Source organism: Tympanuchus pallidicinctus, unplaced genomic scaffold (genome assembly GCF_026119805.1).
Source record: "Tympanuchus pallidicinctus isolate F22 unplaced genomic scaffold, pur_lepc_1.0 scaffold15, whole genome shotgun sequence".
NCBI lineage: Eukaryota > Metazoa > Chordata > Aves > Galliformes > Phasianidae > Tympanuchus > Tympanuchus pallidicinctus.
The window spans coordinates 17,608,099-17,626,203 of record NW_026294669.1 but is presented as its reverse complement, the minus strand read 5'-3'; the positions used below and the strand labels follow the sequence as shown (position 1 = coordinate 17,626,203).

At 33.9% G+C, this 18,105-nt stretch overlaps 1 protein-coding gene across 9 annotated transcripts in view; it reads left to right on the top strand.

Annotated features, from left to right (window-relative positions):
- LOC128076841 (sodium channel protein type 1 subunit alpha-like) overlaps positions 1-18,105 on the top strand; it is a 247,524-nt gene that overhangs the window by 136,123 nt on the left and 93,296 nt on the right. For 5 of the 9 annotated variants that reach the window (XM_052675072.1, XM_052675070.1, XM_052675071.1 and 2 more), the window contains one exon: positions 183-4,445. The exons of the other annotated variants lie outside the window; for them this stretch is intronic. In XM_052675072.1, the coding sequence (XP_052531032.1) occupies positions 183-1,378 (1,196 nt within the window). In that variant the 3' untranslated portion in view covers positions 1,379-4,445. Of the gene's footprint in view, positions 1-182; positions 4,446-18,105 lie in introns of those variants that run through there. 9 annotated transcript variants of the gene reach the window in all.

Sequence of the window (18,105 nt, the reverse complement as noted above, 5' to 3'; positions counted from 1 at the left end):
TTTTTTTCTATGAGTACTGGGAAAAAAGCTCGAATTACAAATAGCAGATAAAATCTATTGACTCTTCTTCCAATTACGTTTTCCAGAAATTGCATAGATAGATTTGTTCTTTGTTCATAATCTGTGTTGTAGTTTATGTATCTCTTCTGTTACTCTTCTAATTTTATTTTTATGTTTCACAGGTATGTTTTTAGCTAAGGTGATTGAAAAGTATTTTGTGTCCCCTACTTTGTTCCGAGTCATCCGACTTGCCAGAATAGGTCGCATCCTGCGTCTCATTAAAGGCGCAAAGGGAATCCGCACTCTGCTTTTTGCTCTGATGATGTCTCTTCCTGCTTTGTTCAACATTGGCCTGCTGCTCTTCTTGGTCATGTTTATCTATGCCATATTTGGCATGTCCAACTTTGCCTACGTTAAGAGGGAAGCTGGAATTGATGACATGTTCAACTTTGAAACATTTGGCAACAGCATGATCTGCCTATTTCAAATTACCACATCTGCTGGCTGGGATGGCTTGTTAGCCCCAATTCTTAACAGCGGGGAGCCGGACTGTGATCCTAACAAAGTTCACCCAGGAAGCTCTGTTAAAGGCGACTGTGGCAACCCTTCGGTTGGGATTTTCTTCTTTGTCAGCTACATCATCATATCCTTTCTGGTGGTGGTGAACATGTACATTGCTGTCATTCTGGAGAATTTTGGTGTTGCAACTGAAGAAAGTGCTGAGCCCTTGGGTGAGGATGACTTTGAGATGTTCTATGAGGTTTGGGAAAAATACGATCCAGATGCAACACAATTCATAGAATACAGCAAACTATCAGAGTTTGCAGCTTCTCTGGATCCTCCTCTTAATATACCAAAACCAAACAAGGTCCAGCTGATTGCAATGGATCTGCCCATGGTAAGCGGTGACAGAATTCACTGCCTCGACATCCTGTTTGCTTTCACAAAGCGTGTGTTAGGGGACAGTGATGAGATGGATGCCCTCAGAGTACAGATGGAAGACCGATTTATGGCAGCCAATCCTTCCAAAGTCTCCTATGAACCAATCACAACCACATTAAAACGGAAACAGGAAGAAGTGTCTGCTACCATTATTCAGCGTGCCTATAGATGTTATCTTTTAAGACGATCAATAAAGAAACTCTCATATATGTACCGCAAAGATGGGGTTGATATACTTAGCAAAAATCATATGCTTTTTGGTAAGCTAAGTGAAAATTCAACTTCAGAAAAAACAGATATGACTGCATCCACCACATATCCACCTTCCTATGACAGTGTAACAAAACAAGAAAAGGAAAAATATGAAGATGACAAATCAGAAAAAGAAGACAAAGGGAAAGACAGAAAAGGAAATAAAAAGTGGAAGAAGACATAAAGAAGTGGGGAGTGGTGGCTGTTCAAAGCCTCAGAAGATGAAATTTTTTTATCAATAACACTTCTGTTGGAGGATTATGCCAAAATGACAAGTTTTTACTTATTTACCGAGTGCTATTGTCAGTGCCTGTACCAAGATAATGACATGTGGTAGCAAACCCTGTATGTAGCAGGGAAACAAGCATTCCAGAAGAATAGTTTTTATTACCAGCTGGCACTAATAGAGAGGAGACATAAACTTTTTACTTGGACTATGTGGACTCTTAATGGAGTGCAAAATTATCAGTTCTAGTAAGTTTGTGGAATACGTGTATCCACTGTATGCATTTCATCTACTATGTATGTGTATCTTTTCCTTTGGTGGTCTCATTTGCTGTAATTCACATTCTATTATTTGTTGTTGTACTCTTTTGAGGAAGAAGATAAATGTTCATACAGAGGAACACAATGTTATGAGTTAGGTAATTACAGAGTCAGAATGTGAACATAGTCTTCTTCAAGCCACCGCTTCTAAAAGCAGAAAAAAGAGTGTCCAGACTCTTGGACCTTAGAATCTACATCAAATCAACAGCAAATGATAAAGAATATAGTTTAGAAAAATAATTTATCAGAAAACAGAACAGAAGAATCACTTTCACTGAAAGGAGGTTAGTAATTTGTTCTCTTGATTTTACTATACTTGTTTAATATTTCCTATTAACTCTTCATTTTTCACATAGTCCTATTCAGTGAATGATTTAAATGCATCATGCTACAGAAAATTTCTTATTTGATAAATGCAGAACTAGTAAAAAAGAGTTAGTTTACTTTCAGGGTCCAAGGTTACTCCTAGTTTATGAGTGCTTAAAATGCGATTTTATTGTAGAGTAGCTATAAACACCAAATTTTTGCTTACAGGGAATCACTGGGGAAAAAAAAAAAAAGCGGTAGTTTATTTTACTTAGTTAAGAAAAGAATGTAGACCTTGCAACAACTTCCATACTTCATTCTAATGTCAGTCTCTGCAAATTTCATTTCACATATATAAATCCTATTTTATACAGTAATCAAAGTTACATGTATAAAATGATAGCAAAATACCTATTGGAACAAACATTGCCTTAGTTTGTACATTAGGCTGAAATTAGCATACTTTGAGAAGCTGATTATGTTGAAGATATAAACTAAGTACATTGAAGGTAACTTTGAGCCCCATAGGACTTTAGCCAGGTTTCCACTATATGAAATGCAGTCTTCCATAGAAGGCTGATATGACCAAATGATGTACTTGAATCAGCTTTGTTCTGCACTGTGGTTTAGATGAATTTTTCACATCAAAGCTTATAGAACCTACATAGGTAAAATTGTTCTGTTACTTAGTCAGTTGTTTTACACAGTGGTACCTGTTTGAACAAAGAGACAATGACCTAAGTACTATATTTATTGCATTAAATATGTACCCTCATAAATGTGGCTTTTAATATTTCAGTAAATTATATGATATATTCTGTAATACTCTAAATAATTGGGAAGCTTTAACTGATGCATGCTTGCTGCTATTATTCTACAGCTATTAAAGTCTAAGATGGAAAGACATGTGAGTGTTAGAAAGGAAAAAAAAAACTATTCAGCAAGACCATCATTCCTCACAACAGTAAGCAATAGTTTGCTGCTATTATAGATTTTATTTTGAGTTTATTAATGTTATGCTGTGAATAAACAGACAATAGAAGATTAATATACTGCTTAACTTGCTTAAAATGTGAGGCTATAAATAGATATATATATATTGATCTCTTCATGTTATTTTGCAAATAAATTTATAATATTTTATACATGTTAGAAATAATACAAATATCTTTATGTTAATCATTTTTATTTCTATCTGTAACAGTTTTTTGGGTTTTTTTGGAGGGGAACGTAAGATACAGTATGAATTGGCAATTGCAATTCTCTGCTAATTATATGAAAACAGATTTTAGTAAGTGGTAGTTTTAAAAGAAATGAACAGCATAGATCTTTTTCTGATCAGTGATAGTTCCTTGTACGTGACACAAGATGGAAGTTTTCTTTTAAAATCATGCTCTGGTCTATCAATTTTCAGGTTAATTTTTGTCATAGAAATCTTGTTTTTCTGCCATGTTATTCACACTCCCTGCTTGTCCTGTGGATTTGTCCTGCAGTAGTAGTGCTTTAAATATAATTTGCTATTCAAAATCTTTCTTCATAAGAATGAACAGTTAACTTGTGTAATGGGCAGTGAAATACCTTCCAATTCTTACAAAAGAAACTATAGATGGGCTTTTGCTTCTACAGAAACTGGTTTCTGTACTGGTAAATTGCATGCAGGATGTTGTTTTACCAAAAATAACTACACTGCTAACAACCCAGAAGAATAAAGATAACCTTTTTATGTATTTGTTTTAGTCTTTGTGGTTTTTATTGTAGGAGACTAATACAGTTCAACAAGTAATTGTTCACCCTTAACTTTAACAACTTCAGTGATAAAGCAATATGTTCTGAACATCTATATTACGTGTTATTTGATTACTTGTATCAGAATAAACTTGTCACCATATGGGTAAACTGAAATGTCCATATTGTCCTGAACAGAAAGGCTTTTATTTATTTATTTATTATTATTTTTAATTCAGGAAAGAATTCCATTGCAACTATGTGAGTTTTGTCAGATTTTTACAAATTTTCTAGGAAGAGCTACAGTGGTGCCCTGGCACCAAGTCCAAATTTTGGATGTCTCAAAGGTACTGCTGAGCAGTGGATCTGTAAGATGTTGTTCACCCTGAGGTTGGAGCTCTGAGTGTTCTGTCACAGGAATAACCCCAGAAGGTAATAAGAGTCCCTTTAATCCCAATCCACCTCAAGAAACCCAGTGCTTCCCAAGAGAATGAAGAAGGACCTGTTAGAGGTGCTGTGGCTACAGCACAGGTGGCTTGAGGCACTTAGTGCCATTACAGAGCCTGATAGGCACTGTCTCTGGCAGGAGGTTACAGGCAGCAGGATGTTGGGCAAACAGACATGTGTATGCGGTAACTAATACGGTTTTCTTTTTCACATGTTATGAAGAAGACCTGCTGTATACTTAGATTAGAAGAGCTAAAAAAAAAAAAAAGCAAAACCCTCAAGTATGCTGTTTTGAAGGACAATTTGGATTTTTTTTGTGATTATATCTAATTTGATTTTTTTTTTTTTTTTTTTTTTTTTTGTAGTTTTGTAGTTTTGATCTGGTGGCTTGATTGTCTGTTTCAATATAGAACAGTTGTTCTAACATTCTAATTACAAGTAGTACTTATCCAAAGCAGTAATGTTTTAAGTCAGTGCTGGATAGGTTGGTAGTTACAAACAAACAAACAACAACAACAAAAAAAAAAAAAAAAAAAACAAAAAAAAAAAAACCAAGCACGTGGAATAAGACTGAAATATTTATACAAAAATTTTACTATGAATTCAGCAGTTTGCAGACGTATTTATGAGGTCGTTTATAAAACCATTTTACCTTAGAAATTTACAATCAATGTTAATTTTTATTAAAAGTAGAATCAAACTGAAGTTATTCAATCTTTTGTGGAGTCAAATTCTAAACTTTTCCTTTCCAAAGAGTAATATGTTTTCAGATTTCATATATATAAATATAAAATATTTACTTGAATAAATTTGGTTTTTTTACATTTATTTGAGAAAATATAAATATAAATATATTCATATATTATATAAATATTCCAGGATACCTGGAAGTAATTTGCCAGTGTGGAGGACTGCATTCTTTCTCCCTTTGACATGCAGTCTTTCTCCCTTACCTGCAGGTATAAAATGCATTCGCGCTTCATGTTGATATACAACAGATGTTTCAAGGTGAGTTAGTCGTATATCAGTATGTAAAACAAAACTCCAGTGCTGGAGAGTACTGCACTTTATTGCAGTTCACAGAGAATGAAAGATGAATTAGATCCGCACACTTAAAATTTTCTGAGAAAACAACCTTCTTTATTCCTTTTTACCCCCACAGGACTTTTATTTGTTTATGCTATATATATATTTTTTTAAATCCAAGCTATTTTTCTGGAATGAAAGTGCCATCAGAAACAATTACATATATATACTGTATATATTATGTATATATAATACATAATTATATAGTATATATAATTATATAATTTTTATTTATATTTAAACCTGACTGCATCCAGCAGAGGGCACCAGCACCTGCCAGATCATCTCGGTACTGATGGCCTCTTTTGCCACAGAAAGAGGTGTTGCAGTTACTAAAATGTCTTTCAGCTTTTCAAATAATTTATAGATTTTTAATTTTTTTTTTTCTAGTTAACATGACAATTCATCTGTAAAGGTGGCCTTCTTGATACTACTTCTGTCACTGGGCCAGGTCTTTCTGCATGTAAGTTCTATTAAACAGTGCGTGGTCATATATCTAGAGATAATAAGAACTGCCACACTTATCCAAGCTTACTAAAATACAACCTAAGGGTGTCTATTAAAAAGGCACTGGGGAATTACACAGATTGCTTTGCCTTTATTTATAGGAAATATTCATTCAATTCCACTGTGCACACAAACCAGTTCCAACCTTCTAAACGAGTCAAATATTGAAGTATATATCTCATCTGTGTGTCTGACAGTCATAACAGGAAGTGTTATTAACAATGCTTTGGTGTTCTTTGAGCCTAGAAAATTCCTACAGTACTCATTTTGTTGTACATATTCAGAAAGGTTTATCTAGCTTTTCAGTGCATTAGGAGAAATATCCTGAAATACCTGCAGTGTAAGAATATGTAATGGCTCACAAACCTCTGCATTAGCAGTATGGTTTTCAGAGGAGGATGGAACAACTCTCTTTCATTCTCTGAGCACATCTCGGTTTTGTCTATGTGATCCAGCATGCGGCTTCTGTTACTTAGCATACCTTCTATTTTCTTGCTGATCAGTGGGAGCTTTTACACAGAGAAATGCGTATATCTTAGTGCTTGCCTGAAAAAAAATCATACTGCAGTGTAACACAAGCAAAGTACACTGCGGCACATTCTCATCCCTCTGGAGAGGGCAGACTGCATGCTGAAGCACACATGAGCTCTGCTGCAAGAGAAACAATTGATGAAAATAAGGAATGATGTTTCATCAACAACTTACAACACTTAAAACCAGCAGCCAGATACGTTGTACATTTGCATTTTCTGTTGTCTTAAAAGCATGTTTCATTCTCTTTAACAGTAATCTTGATGTTAATCTTTGTGTAATAGGACAGCTAATTAAAAAAAAAAAAAAAAAACAAAAAACAGCTCTTTTTTAGGACATACATATCTGAAACAATGTAATAAGCTGTTGTGTCTTTTTTTAAAGTAGTATCTATAACATGTATGTTCATAAATGATCGGGGAATTGTCTATGTCTTTGTACTACTGCTTTATAACGTCACGCTTGCAGATACCATAGCAACCCCTGTCACGTGGTACTTTCCAATTACTGAAGTAGCTTTATCCCCATACTCTGCAGCAATACTTGCATTAATATCTGTCTGTAAAGCAGTTTAGTAAATACTGCATCTTCATCCAAAATGGCAAACTAAATGTGCCAGTGATGATCGTGCCTGGGGTATCAGGCAAAAAGCTAGAAAAATACTTTCCTCTAATGACAGGCATTATGAATCTCTGTATCTTTATCTTCTTGATGGCTGTCATATGTGACATATAGAGGTTCATGCAGTATTCCTGCAAATACTATAAGTGTATAGAGATTTTAACTATGTAGGATTGAAAACTGAATGTGCTTTATGTGGTGATGGATGGGTGAGGAAGTTAAATGCAGGTCCTTGACATCCTCTATCCAGACTTGCATATACTTTCAAGAATTGAAACAATGTGGGGAGTGATGGTCAAAAGCATTGTGAACCTTACTTCTCTTGCTCTATTTTTTTTTTTTTTTTTTTCCTGACACAGTGCAACAGTCTGTTAGGTTATTCTTACTTTTGTATGAAAATAAAAAGAACAATGAAGTAGGAATGTTTCTGGTGAATGAACAGTAACCAATGTCAGCTGTGGAGAAAATATAATAAAATATTAACATGGCTTTTCTACTTGTGTTTTAGGACTAAAGCCTTCATTTCAAATTTGAATTTTACCTCATATGAGGACAGCTTCATGTATAGGAAATTTCAAAAGGTATGAAAAAGAAATGGTGACAGTAAAAGAAATTACAGTGCAGGTACCACTGAGAAATTATTAATGTGAAATCTTTTGCAAAGTTAATTGGAAGTCAAAGCGCTCTGCAATTAGATGAAAGTATCAAAGAACATGGCATTGCAAAAATTCTGCAACAGAGTGAGTAGAAAAGGTTGTCTTAGTACAAGGGTCAAGAAAGAAAGCTGCAGGCCAAAATCTGGGTTAAAAAATAGTTCATATCTCTGTTAACATCCAAAATGTGAATGTGTATGTACTCTTTTTATTCAAATCTGTCATTACATACACATCTTGAATCACTTCAGCGAGTAAAAGTCTCCCAGTATTCTTACGGAGAAAAAAGCCAGAGTATACTGGCTCAACTTTTCAATTATTTGGTACCTACTTGCTCTTCAGCTTTGTTTTCCTTGTTCCATATTAGGTGGAAGTTTTTCATACAGAGGGTGGTAACACACTGGAACAGGTTACCTAAGGAGGTTGTGGATGCCCCATCCCTGGAGGCATTCAAGGCCAGGCTAGATGTGGCTCTGGGCAGCCTGGTCTAGTGGTTGGTGACCCTCCAATAGCAGGGAGGTTGAAACTAAATGATCATTGTGGTTCTTTTCAACCCAGGCAATTCTATGATTCTGTGATATGATTCTATGATAGTCTCCATCTCTTTTCTTTCTTCTTCCTGCTTCTTCCCTAGTCTGGAAATGAGAGGAAATGCCTTTCAGCCAGAAAAACACAATATCAGTTTGTTGCAGCAAATGATTCAAACAGTGGAGCTGAAGAGTAATTGGTGACAGCACCTGCAAATGGTGGTAGGTAACCTCATTAGCATATAGGCTTCAGCAGCCATTAGAATAGATGTTAAAAAAGGCATTTAGTAAATAAATCAGAGATAATTTATTATCTTTTAGGATTGATTAGCTTACTGATGACAAGGAATATTATATTCCCCTTAAAACTCCAGATTTGTATGTATAATTCAAATAGCAGATACACAGCAGTCAGCCCTCGCCTAAATAGATAGAAAACTCTGTAGAAGTGATTTAAACCAACTTTGAAACATAACAAAAATGCTCATAAAAATGCTCTGGTTCTTAAAGACCAGTAATCAACTTACTTTCCTACTTGTGCTAATTTTATATACTTTTTTTTTTTTATATATATGAAGTTATATCCTTTTAAAGCATATCTCATCTGAAAAATAGTGGTAAGGACATTTGGAAAGTGTCTAGTTTATTTGTAACCCTATGAGAGTTTCTTTAGGTTAGACATTTTGCTAACAGTTTCTAGAGTATAGTTAAATTTCATGTATTTTCAGCTATTAACTTCTCTAATGCTTCAAAATAAAAGTTATCTCATGGTTCCAAATAACTTTTCTAAAATTTTGCTGATCACTAAATGTATACAATACTGAGATTCTGATCTTGAAAACTTCTCTTTAGAGATGACTGGCTCCTGGGCAGACTGGTTTATGACAAGTATTATAGACAATACACTAATATTGCATTAAGAGAAGTAGATACAATAAAATGAAATCTCATTTTAAATATAAAAAGTTTTCAACTCAACTTCAGTAGAAGGATTCTGTAGGATAAGGCTACTGAGCAATTGCACAGTTCTCTGTATTTTATAAAACACACATACTTGAGTGTTTTTGGATGCATCTGATTAGTTTCAGTATGTATTAAGGGATTACTACAAATTCCTTTAAAATAATCTGTATCTATTACTGTCATTATACTGACACATGCTATAGTCATGATTAATTATTACTGTCACAGACAACACACTGTATTTCCATTAACCTTCCATAACTTCCTTAAAAGTTAGGTACCAGCAGCAAACCTGTCTTGCCATTCTCTCATGATTCCACGATGGAGCATGCTGCATACTGTTAATTCAGTCCCATGCTATTTTTGCCTCTGTGCAAGCGCTTGCTGACTTGTAGTTTAAACAGTAGTTAATACAGTGTGGTGTTATATTTTACTTAATTATTTCTCCACCATAATTTCTAAGTTGTAAACTAAGGTGAAAGAGTTTCATTAAAAAGAAAAGAGAAAGAAAAAAAATGAACAAAAAATAATAGTAAGAAGAAATTCAAAATTTACAATTTGCAATTCAAAATGTAACGTCATTGAATTAGAATTTTTGAACTTTGTGACTAATGAACAACTTGTCCGTGTATACCTGTGTCTAACTAATAATTCCTTTATAGCTCCTCTTGGAAATCACCTTTCCCTACCTAATCTTGCCACATATAATTAATCAGAAATATGACTACAGTGAAGTCCTTAACTAATTGAGGCTCATAATCATTGAGGCTCAGCTTCAAAATATCTGGGATCAACTACCATAGGCAACTGATGTGATACCTTTGGTTTGTGGTAGTTATAACGAATCCAGGATGATGTAAGGTGTCACCCATTCAGTGAATTAGCTTTCAGGATTACTTTGAATTGGTTATATCGTACGGAATTATTTATTTCCTATTTTTCAGTGTTTTTGGTTGTTGTTTTTTTTTTTTGTTTGTTTGTTTGTTTGTTTTTTAAATTAAAAAAACATTGGGTTTTCTTACTGCATTTTGGGCATACATAAAAAAAAGATTAGTCAAGACTGTATTGAATCATGAAATTGAAGAGTTTCCTCTCCAAATTTCCATGATTCAGAAGTGCATCAAGCATAAGTGTCTGTCATAGTCAAATTTATCAGGGATTAGAAGAAATTAAAAAAAAAAAAATATATTCAATTAAAACTAAATTCTCTGAATTCCAGAGATATTTTTAAGAAGCTAAATGTTTATAACATTTTTATTTCTTTATTTAAAAATAGGCCATGTACATATAACTAAATTTTTTAAAAATTTCTCCATTAGTTATTCTTAAGGTATTTGAATCAAAATGGGTGAGTTATATTTGTTTAATTACTTCTTAATGTCTACCAGAGTATACAATATTAGTAAGATGTAGTGTCCCAATACGGTTATTTTATTTTATATTTTAGCATCTTGCTGCCCGACCTCTGATGGAGTTTTATTGCTTTTTGCTGCCTTCAAGCTGAGTTATAGCATCAGGAAGTAGAATGTACTTAAGCTGAATGCAAAGATCCCTTGATGATGAGTTTTTAAGTCAATGTGACAGAAATACGTTTTGCTTTGTTCCTTCACTGTGTGATGGGGAGCCATTGAGTTTTGTTTTTTTTTTGTTTTAGCTGAAGAATTGAAATGGAAGTAAGCAGGTCTATATAGTGGCCACTACCATTGAAAACTGACTACGAATTTAACATAAATAGTAGCTCACGTTTGTTAGCAAGGCAGAAATTCCTTCTTCCTCAAGGTCTCCCTCAGTCATTAAATTTAATGTTTAAAAGTTTAGCTTTTAGTGGAGCAAACCTTTTGACAATGAATATACATAAATCTACTTTAAACATCAACATAGTTTCTGCTATGAATATCTTATGCGTCTGAAAATAATAGATGAACATCATACAAACATGTATCTAGTAATTATATATACCCTTTAAAATAATAAGAGATATTGTTTTTCCTTAGCTTTAAAGGATTTATTCATTCTCCCCTACAAATTAATAGAATCATCCTTTTTCATCTCTGGGCTCTCAGCCCAGATTCCTGAGTATGGCAAAGAATTAGACTGAAGGCTTTAAAATTAGAACTCACCTGTCTCTTCACAAATGCTAATAAAATAGAAAAACTAACTTATTTTCAGTGGTATGCACGGTGAATGTATCAAGGCTTTCAGAAATAAAATGGTGTGAGAGTGGATTAAATCTGCAGCATGCTTTCCAAGTAGGGGGTTAAATTTCTAAAGCAGGCAGCCAGCCTGCGCTGCAGTAGTTTGCATGTATAGTTTGGACAGCAGCCTTTTGTAGTTCAGGCTCTCAGAAACACAGAGATTTCTGATGTCCTTTCAGAGAATATTGAGAAATTCAGTGAACTCCTGACTCTTTAGAACTCCAGAAGTATGAACTGGCTAAAAAGATGTCTGGCTATTCAGTCTGTGTTATTATAATAAATAATAAAAAACCTGCTAGAGCTAGTGACTGTGTGGAAGCAGACAATGATACTCTTTACCTCTGTGGGATTTGTTCTAAGTGCAGAATATAAACAGATCTAATAATGAACTTCAGCTTGAAAAAAAAAAAATTGTTCACTATGACAATATTTTTAGGAATAAGGAGGAGTGCAGTAGAAACAGATAGTGTATGTGAATTTATTATTTTAAATGGAATCTTTGACATATGCTTTTAAGTTGCATCTTTGAATTTGATTATTTTTAGGGCAAAATCGAAATACTGATTAAAAGTACCATCATTTGAGATGCAATTGTACCATAACTTGTGAAATAGACAAAAGCAGTAACAAAAAGCTGTATTTTACTGATAACTATGAACCAATATAGCAAAATCAACTCTGGAGGAGTTCATCTCTATCTACTATATGGTGAAGGAGGCACCAAAGATTATGAAGCCTAAGAGCCAAAGAATTCTGTAGTAGAGAAAAGGGCCTGTTCTCTGGGTGGGACAGTTGCTTGAGGGTTAGCAGGCACTGTTCCTGAACCCAGAGCACTCAGGATACAAAGATGTGTGAGAATAGGTCTGCAGGAGTTTGTTTCAATCAGGTCGATGGTATTAACATTGCCCCAGTACCAGCCTTTTGCTGTTCTCAGTGCAGAAGCAGATGGATGCTCTTAGAGAATGCTGCCCTATTACTCCTTTTTTTTTTTCTTTTTTTTTTTTTTTTACTTGGACACTGAGATTTTGATAAGTGTAAATAATCCTGATTTGCTGCTGTTGTACTAATTGCAAAGCAGTTCATGCGAAGGTAAATCTGTTCTGTGAAATGAGATAGGCATGGAGAAATCACATCAGATGAAACATTTTTTTTGTTCTTTTACACAGTGTGGTGAAGTTCTTTCTGTCTGTGCCACCCAAAGAATTACTGGTAAGTACAACACTGGATGAAGTTTCAATTTGTTTGGGATGTATTTAAAAAGTATTTTGTGTATTTCCAATGGGAAATTCAAAGAGAATAATTAGATGTTACCTAAAAATATATTGCTGATTGCATAGTTATAGTATGATGATGTTTCTCAGAATTTTAGAAAATGACAAGATATTTTAACTAAAAAAATAAGGGGCTAAAATGGAAATAGTATAGTTTTACCTCACATAGAAATAAAAAAATTATTATGTATATAAATAAAGGCCTGGTAGATGATGGTTCCTCTAATCCTAAAATCAAGCAATTTTTGTTTTGTTTTGTTTTGTTATTAACCATCAAAATTATCCACTAAAATATGTTTTTACTTGAGGAGTTTAATTCCAATGAAAAATAATGAAAACTACTTAATTCTGGTGGTTGATATAAGTCCCACTTTTGCTTTGTAATATGAAAACAACAGTCTGGTTCTCTAGGATTGTGGTGATTGTGAGCAGTTACCATATGATGCTTGTACAACACTGTATGGGAAATGCATTGGTGATTTCGGGGACAGTGTAAAAAATCATGTATTGCTGCTCTGCCTGTTCTCTGTATAAATAGGGAGTATTCTCCTGAGATGTCAATCTGGCACCTTTCAAAAGCTTTGCATTCAGTTACTATTTATTATTAATTGTTAAGTGCTTGCAGTGCACTTGCTACTGTGAAATGTAAAAAGATACAGTCCTTGTCTCGAGGAACTTGCTTTAGAAGATGAACAAAACCAACTCATTCTTCTGTACAACAAATACAGTTTTCTTTGTGCTTTGTTCATATTCTCTAAAACTGTGGTAATGTGGGCTTCAAGGCAGGTTACATAATATTTCTTTACTGACTTTTGCATTACCCTGTTCAGAGTGAAAAGAACTGTCAGCACATAGTTGGCTATATGCACTGTGACAGATTTCAGTGTTCTGAACAATTGGTCCCAACTACTCTCATTTCTTATTCAAGGTTTCAAACCATTTTTGAAAGCTATCAAATTGCATGTTAAACTGCTCAAGAAGAGAAAGAGAGAACTTCTGGGTGGGAAGACAAGGCAGAGACATTGCATACTGAACAGCGGGGGAGGCATGATATTACAAGGATGATACTTCTAGGAAAGATATCAGACTAGTCTGTGTTCCTTTCTCCATAATTGAGAAGAAAGTTTTGTGATTTTCTTAGGACTAAAAAAGGAGAATTAATAGGTAAAGCAAAGGTGTCATTTGCTTCAAAAAAGGGAGTTATAGGTACTACCCTGTATTTTTAAGTAGAATGCGTATGATTTTATTTCTGTGCTTTTTTCTCTCTAGTACATGACACATTGGATATTTTATTGCAGCAGTTGTATTTGCTCAAACCAATCATGTCAGAGTCCCAAGTGTGGTCATCAGTATTTGGAAAGCTTTTTAACTAGTAGCAAAGTGCTCAATGTTAACATTTGCTTGGATAAGGAAGAATTTTGTAGCTAAAAATAAGGGAGAAAATGGAAAGAGGGAAAAATTAAAAAAAAAAAAAAATAGAGAGAGAAAGGAAAATAGTGACTTGAATTATGCAGAGAAAAAAATGAAAATATATAATAAAAATATTCAGGAACAGAGGAAAGAATGCAGGAAAAAATGTGATCCGATTTTGATAAGCATAAAGCATCTATGTAACATTTTCTGAATACTGTATGTTTTACTTGCATTAAGCTGGTCTATGAATGAGTTGGCTGGACCAAGAATTATAATGGTAAAAAAAAAAAAAAGATATTGGAAACAGTCAGTCTGACTGGAAGACTGCTAATGTACCAGGTTAGAACAAATGAGTTAGAGGACTTCTGGCTCTGCTGACTGCAGGTGTCCCACCAAAGTTAACCCAGTGAGCCAGTGCTTGAAACTGGTTAGGAATACAGTAGTACTTGACTACAACCAAAATGGGGGGCTGTCTTCTTAAGAGGGTTAGTAAATGTTTGGAGTTGTTCAGCTTCCCATTTAACTTAGGACTTCTTCAGATTATAAGCTTTAGCAAAACAGACATTCCATGTAGACTGTTCTTTTTCCTATTGGTTCCTGATTCTTTCTGTTAAATCACAGCTGCCTAGTTACTATCCACTCATTAAATTCCCAAATGGAAGATCTGTAGGTGTCAGTCTCAATTGGAAATAAACACTATTCAATAAATTCAAATATAACCACTCAGGTTACTCGGATACCACTTATCTATTCAGGATACAACTATTAACATTTAAATCCTCATTAACATTAAAACACTGTCCATAAAATTCAGAACCTTTTACACAGAGGCATTCAAGTCTATTTATCAGTAATGTATTCTAAATAATCTAAAAACATCATGAATATCAGCATATACTTTGCAGTAAGTGTCATCAGAAGAGATCTTGAGGATCTAATGTTTGTTTTAAAGAACAGGCTAAGAGGAACACCAAGCTGATACAAGTACAGCTTTATGAGAGGTGATCAACTGATGAAAAAGCTCAACTGAACTCTGAAAGTGCATTAGAATAGGCTACAGAAGGAAATAACAGGTCTAGAATCAATACTTCAGACACATCACTAAATTTAAGCAAAGCTAACTTAGATACTAAACACTAAAAAGACAGCTTCAGTGTAATGACGCAAACGCAGATAACTGAAAGTATTTCATTTTTGAAGCTCTTGACTGTGTAGTCAGTTCTAAAATTGAGCGCTCTGGATAAAATTTGAGCACCATAAATGGAGAGCAAGGGCAATGAATCGTCATTTAGTTGTAACCATTTAGACAGAGCACTGAAATGCAATCAACAGATAAAGAGTGCTGGAAAAAAGAAATTTTGAATTCTTTAGTGAATGACAATATATAAAATTAGGCCCAGGCTTAGTTCCAACAAACAAGAATGTTGGGGGTTTTTTTTGTTGTTGTTTTTGTTTTTTTTCAAATTCCACTGGCATTTATACATCAGAATGGTTAGAGAAAATAACCTTGAGAAGAATGTTCTGCCAACAATTTACTTTGTATTTGTTCAGTGAGATTTTTAAGTAACAGTAAACTAAGATCTTCAGAAACTTTATTTGCTTGGATTTTCAAATTACTGGAATATGTAATGCTGCGATGTTCTTGAAAATAGCAACATGGATACTAGACACATTTGAAAAAATAAGAGGTTAATATGGCAAAACAATATAGCATGCATATATGCATGTGTGGAAGCACACACGTATGCTTTTAAGCAAATTCCAATTCCCAGCTTATCTTCTATCCAGTAGTATTTGGATATGGCTTAGGCTGGTTTTATCTACATGTCATTTGGGTACAAACAGCAAGAGATACGGTAGTAGAAGCACCTTCTCAGTTCCCGTGCCTTTACACTACAGCATCTGCAGGAAAATCAGGCCTCACAAGCCTGAACTGCAATGTGTAAGCAAACAGCAATAGAGAAATACTTGCATAGATGCATTTACCTGCCATACGAAAAAATAGGGTTTGCAAGAGCCTATTATTTGATAATGCCTTGGGTTTTCTTTTCCTTTTTTTTTTTAATATATACTGTATATACATAGTATATACATAGTGCATACTTTGCTCTGTTTGAAATGATAGGTGCCCAGCTCCACTGTTTAAAATAATTTTTATTGTAAGCAAAGAAACATTTAATTCATATTAATTACTGACAACTGCTTTGCTTTCGCTATCAAATTGCTAAAAAATAACAATATAAAAATCATGTTTGCAGTCTCTTCAGGTTTTAGGCTGCAAATGCAGTTCATAAAGCTAAACTGAGCAGTACCATAAGCAACTTGATACAGATGCCTACTCGGAATACCTAAGGAAGCAGCTAACATTTCAATAGCAAAAAATTCTAGACACAAATGAAAACTAATCTGTGCTAATAGAAGAAAAATTCATACATAGAATGCAATGGTATTCTCCAACAATAAACTCAAGTATTTTAACTTAGCAAAAATAACTCTAAGATTGTTGTTAATTAAACATACTTTTTCTACTATAATGTATATTGCATTTTATTCAGCTATTGTGTTTGTTGTTGTTTTTAATGATTTATTTAGGGAGGAAAACTGCTGATGTCTTGTTAACTTCTGATGTCGATGGGCGAGATAATGTTCTATAACTATATTTTTTATTTTAGAATTATTATTTTGCTCTCTGACAAAATAATTTGCTCTGCATTTGCTTGCAGGATTTTAGTTGAAAATGTTCTACGTAATCTCTAATAATTATTTTTCTTGTTATTAGTACAAGCTTAAGATCCTTTGGGAGACCAGCACTTTGTATGTCTATCTTTATTTCAACTCTTGTTTCTGTTCAATAAGAATTTAAGATCAATAGTTCTTGGCCTGCAGTATCTATGCAGAGCTCTTTGTCTATGCAGACAGTATAATCTAACCTAACCTACATAAACAATGAATTCTCAGCACTAAAAAAAAAACAAAAAAACACAGAAATCTCTCTTCACTCTGGATAACTGGCAAATAATAATCTTCCTCTAACAGATATTTATAGCAGATAGACTGCAAAGATATTTGGGAATAGGAAGGAGATATTCCAGGGAGAATGCTGAAGGAGTCCTGGAAACGTTCCACAAGCTTAATGTATTCTAGTGGCTATTTTTTCCTAGTTAAAAAAAATTGTGATGCTAAGACTTCAGGCTCTTGTTGAATATAAAATATGCATAGCAGGGCAGAAAGGCATTTGAATCAAACTTTACTATGTATCCAAAATGGTCATTATTATGTTTTTCAGTGTGATGCCATTTTGGAAAGAGGACCACCTTTTATACTCCTTCTGAATAGTTCTCTATCAAGATTTAGGTATTTTTTGTGGCATTTGTGATACTGTTCTGCATCCCTTGTGATGCACCAAAAACAAACAAAAAGGGAAGTCCACTTCAGTCATAATTCAGTTGCATGTAAAAAGTTAGTAAATCACAAAAATAATAATCTTTCTGACACATTGGCTATTGCTTATGATAGCAATATCTAGAATATCAGCTTTCAAAGGTTTTTAATGATTCAGAACATACATTTGCATAGTTTTTTATGAGAGTAAGACAAAAGTTGAACTCTTCTGTTCAAAAAATTATTTGCAATGAAAATTTAAGCAGGTTTGAAAAATTAAAAAACAGCAGTGTAAATGCTATTTGAAGAGCAGAGCATCCTTTAACTCTAGAATATCGAGTCACATCTCACAGCCATGTCATGACAACATAGGCCTGTAGCTGCTCCTTATTTTCAGTTTCAAATCTTAATAAAAGTTTGCTAAAAGTATAGAAGCTCCTACTACTGTCCCCTTAACAATAACAGCCATTTCACTTAAGGTAGTTGTGCTATTCCTCACGGCGAGACATGCAGTGAATACAGACATTGATGTGACCCTCAGAAAGTTTCGTCTATAAAAATGTGTGTCCAAATGGTGCCAGCAAAGAAATGTCTGACAGCCTCAATGTATTTTATTGTAAGTTGCTATTTTGGGGCAGGGTGTGTAGTTTGATTTAAAAATTGAAATTAAACATTATATTTGTGTATAGTCAGATATAAAGTACAAAAAATTGGAACTTCAGAGTACAGAATAGAAAAA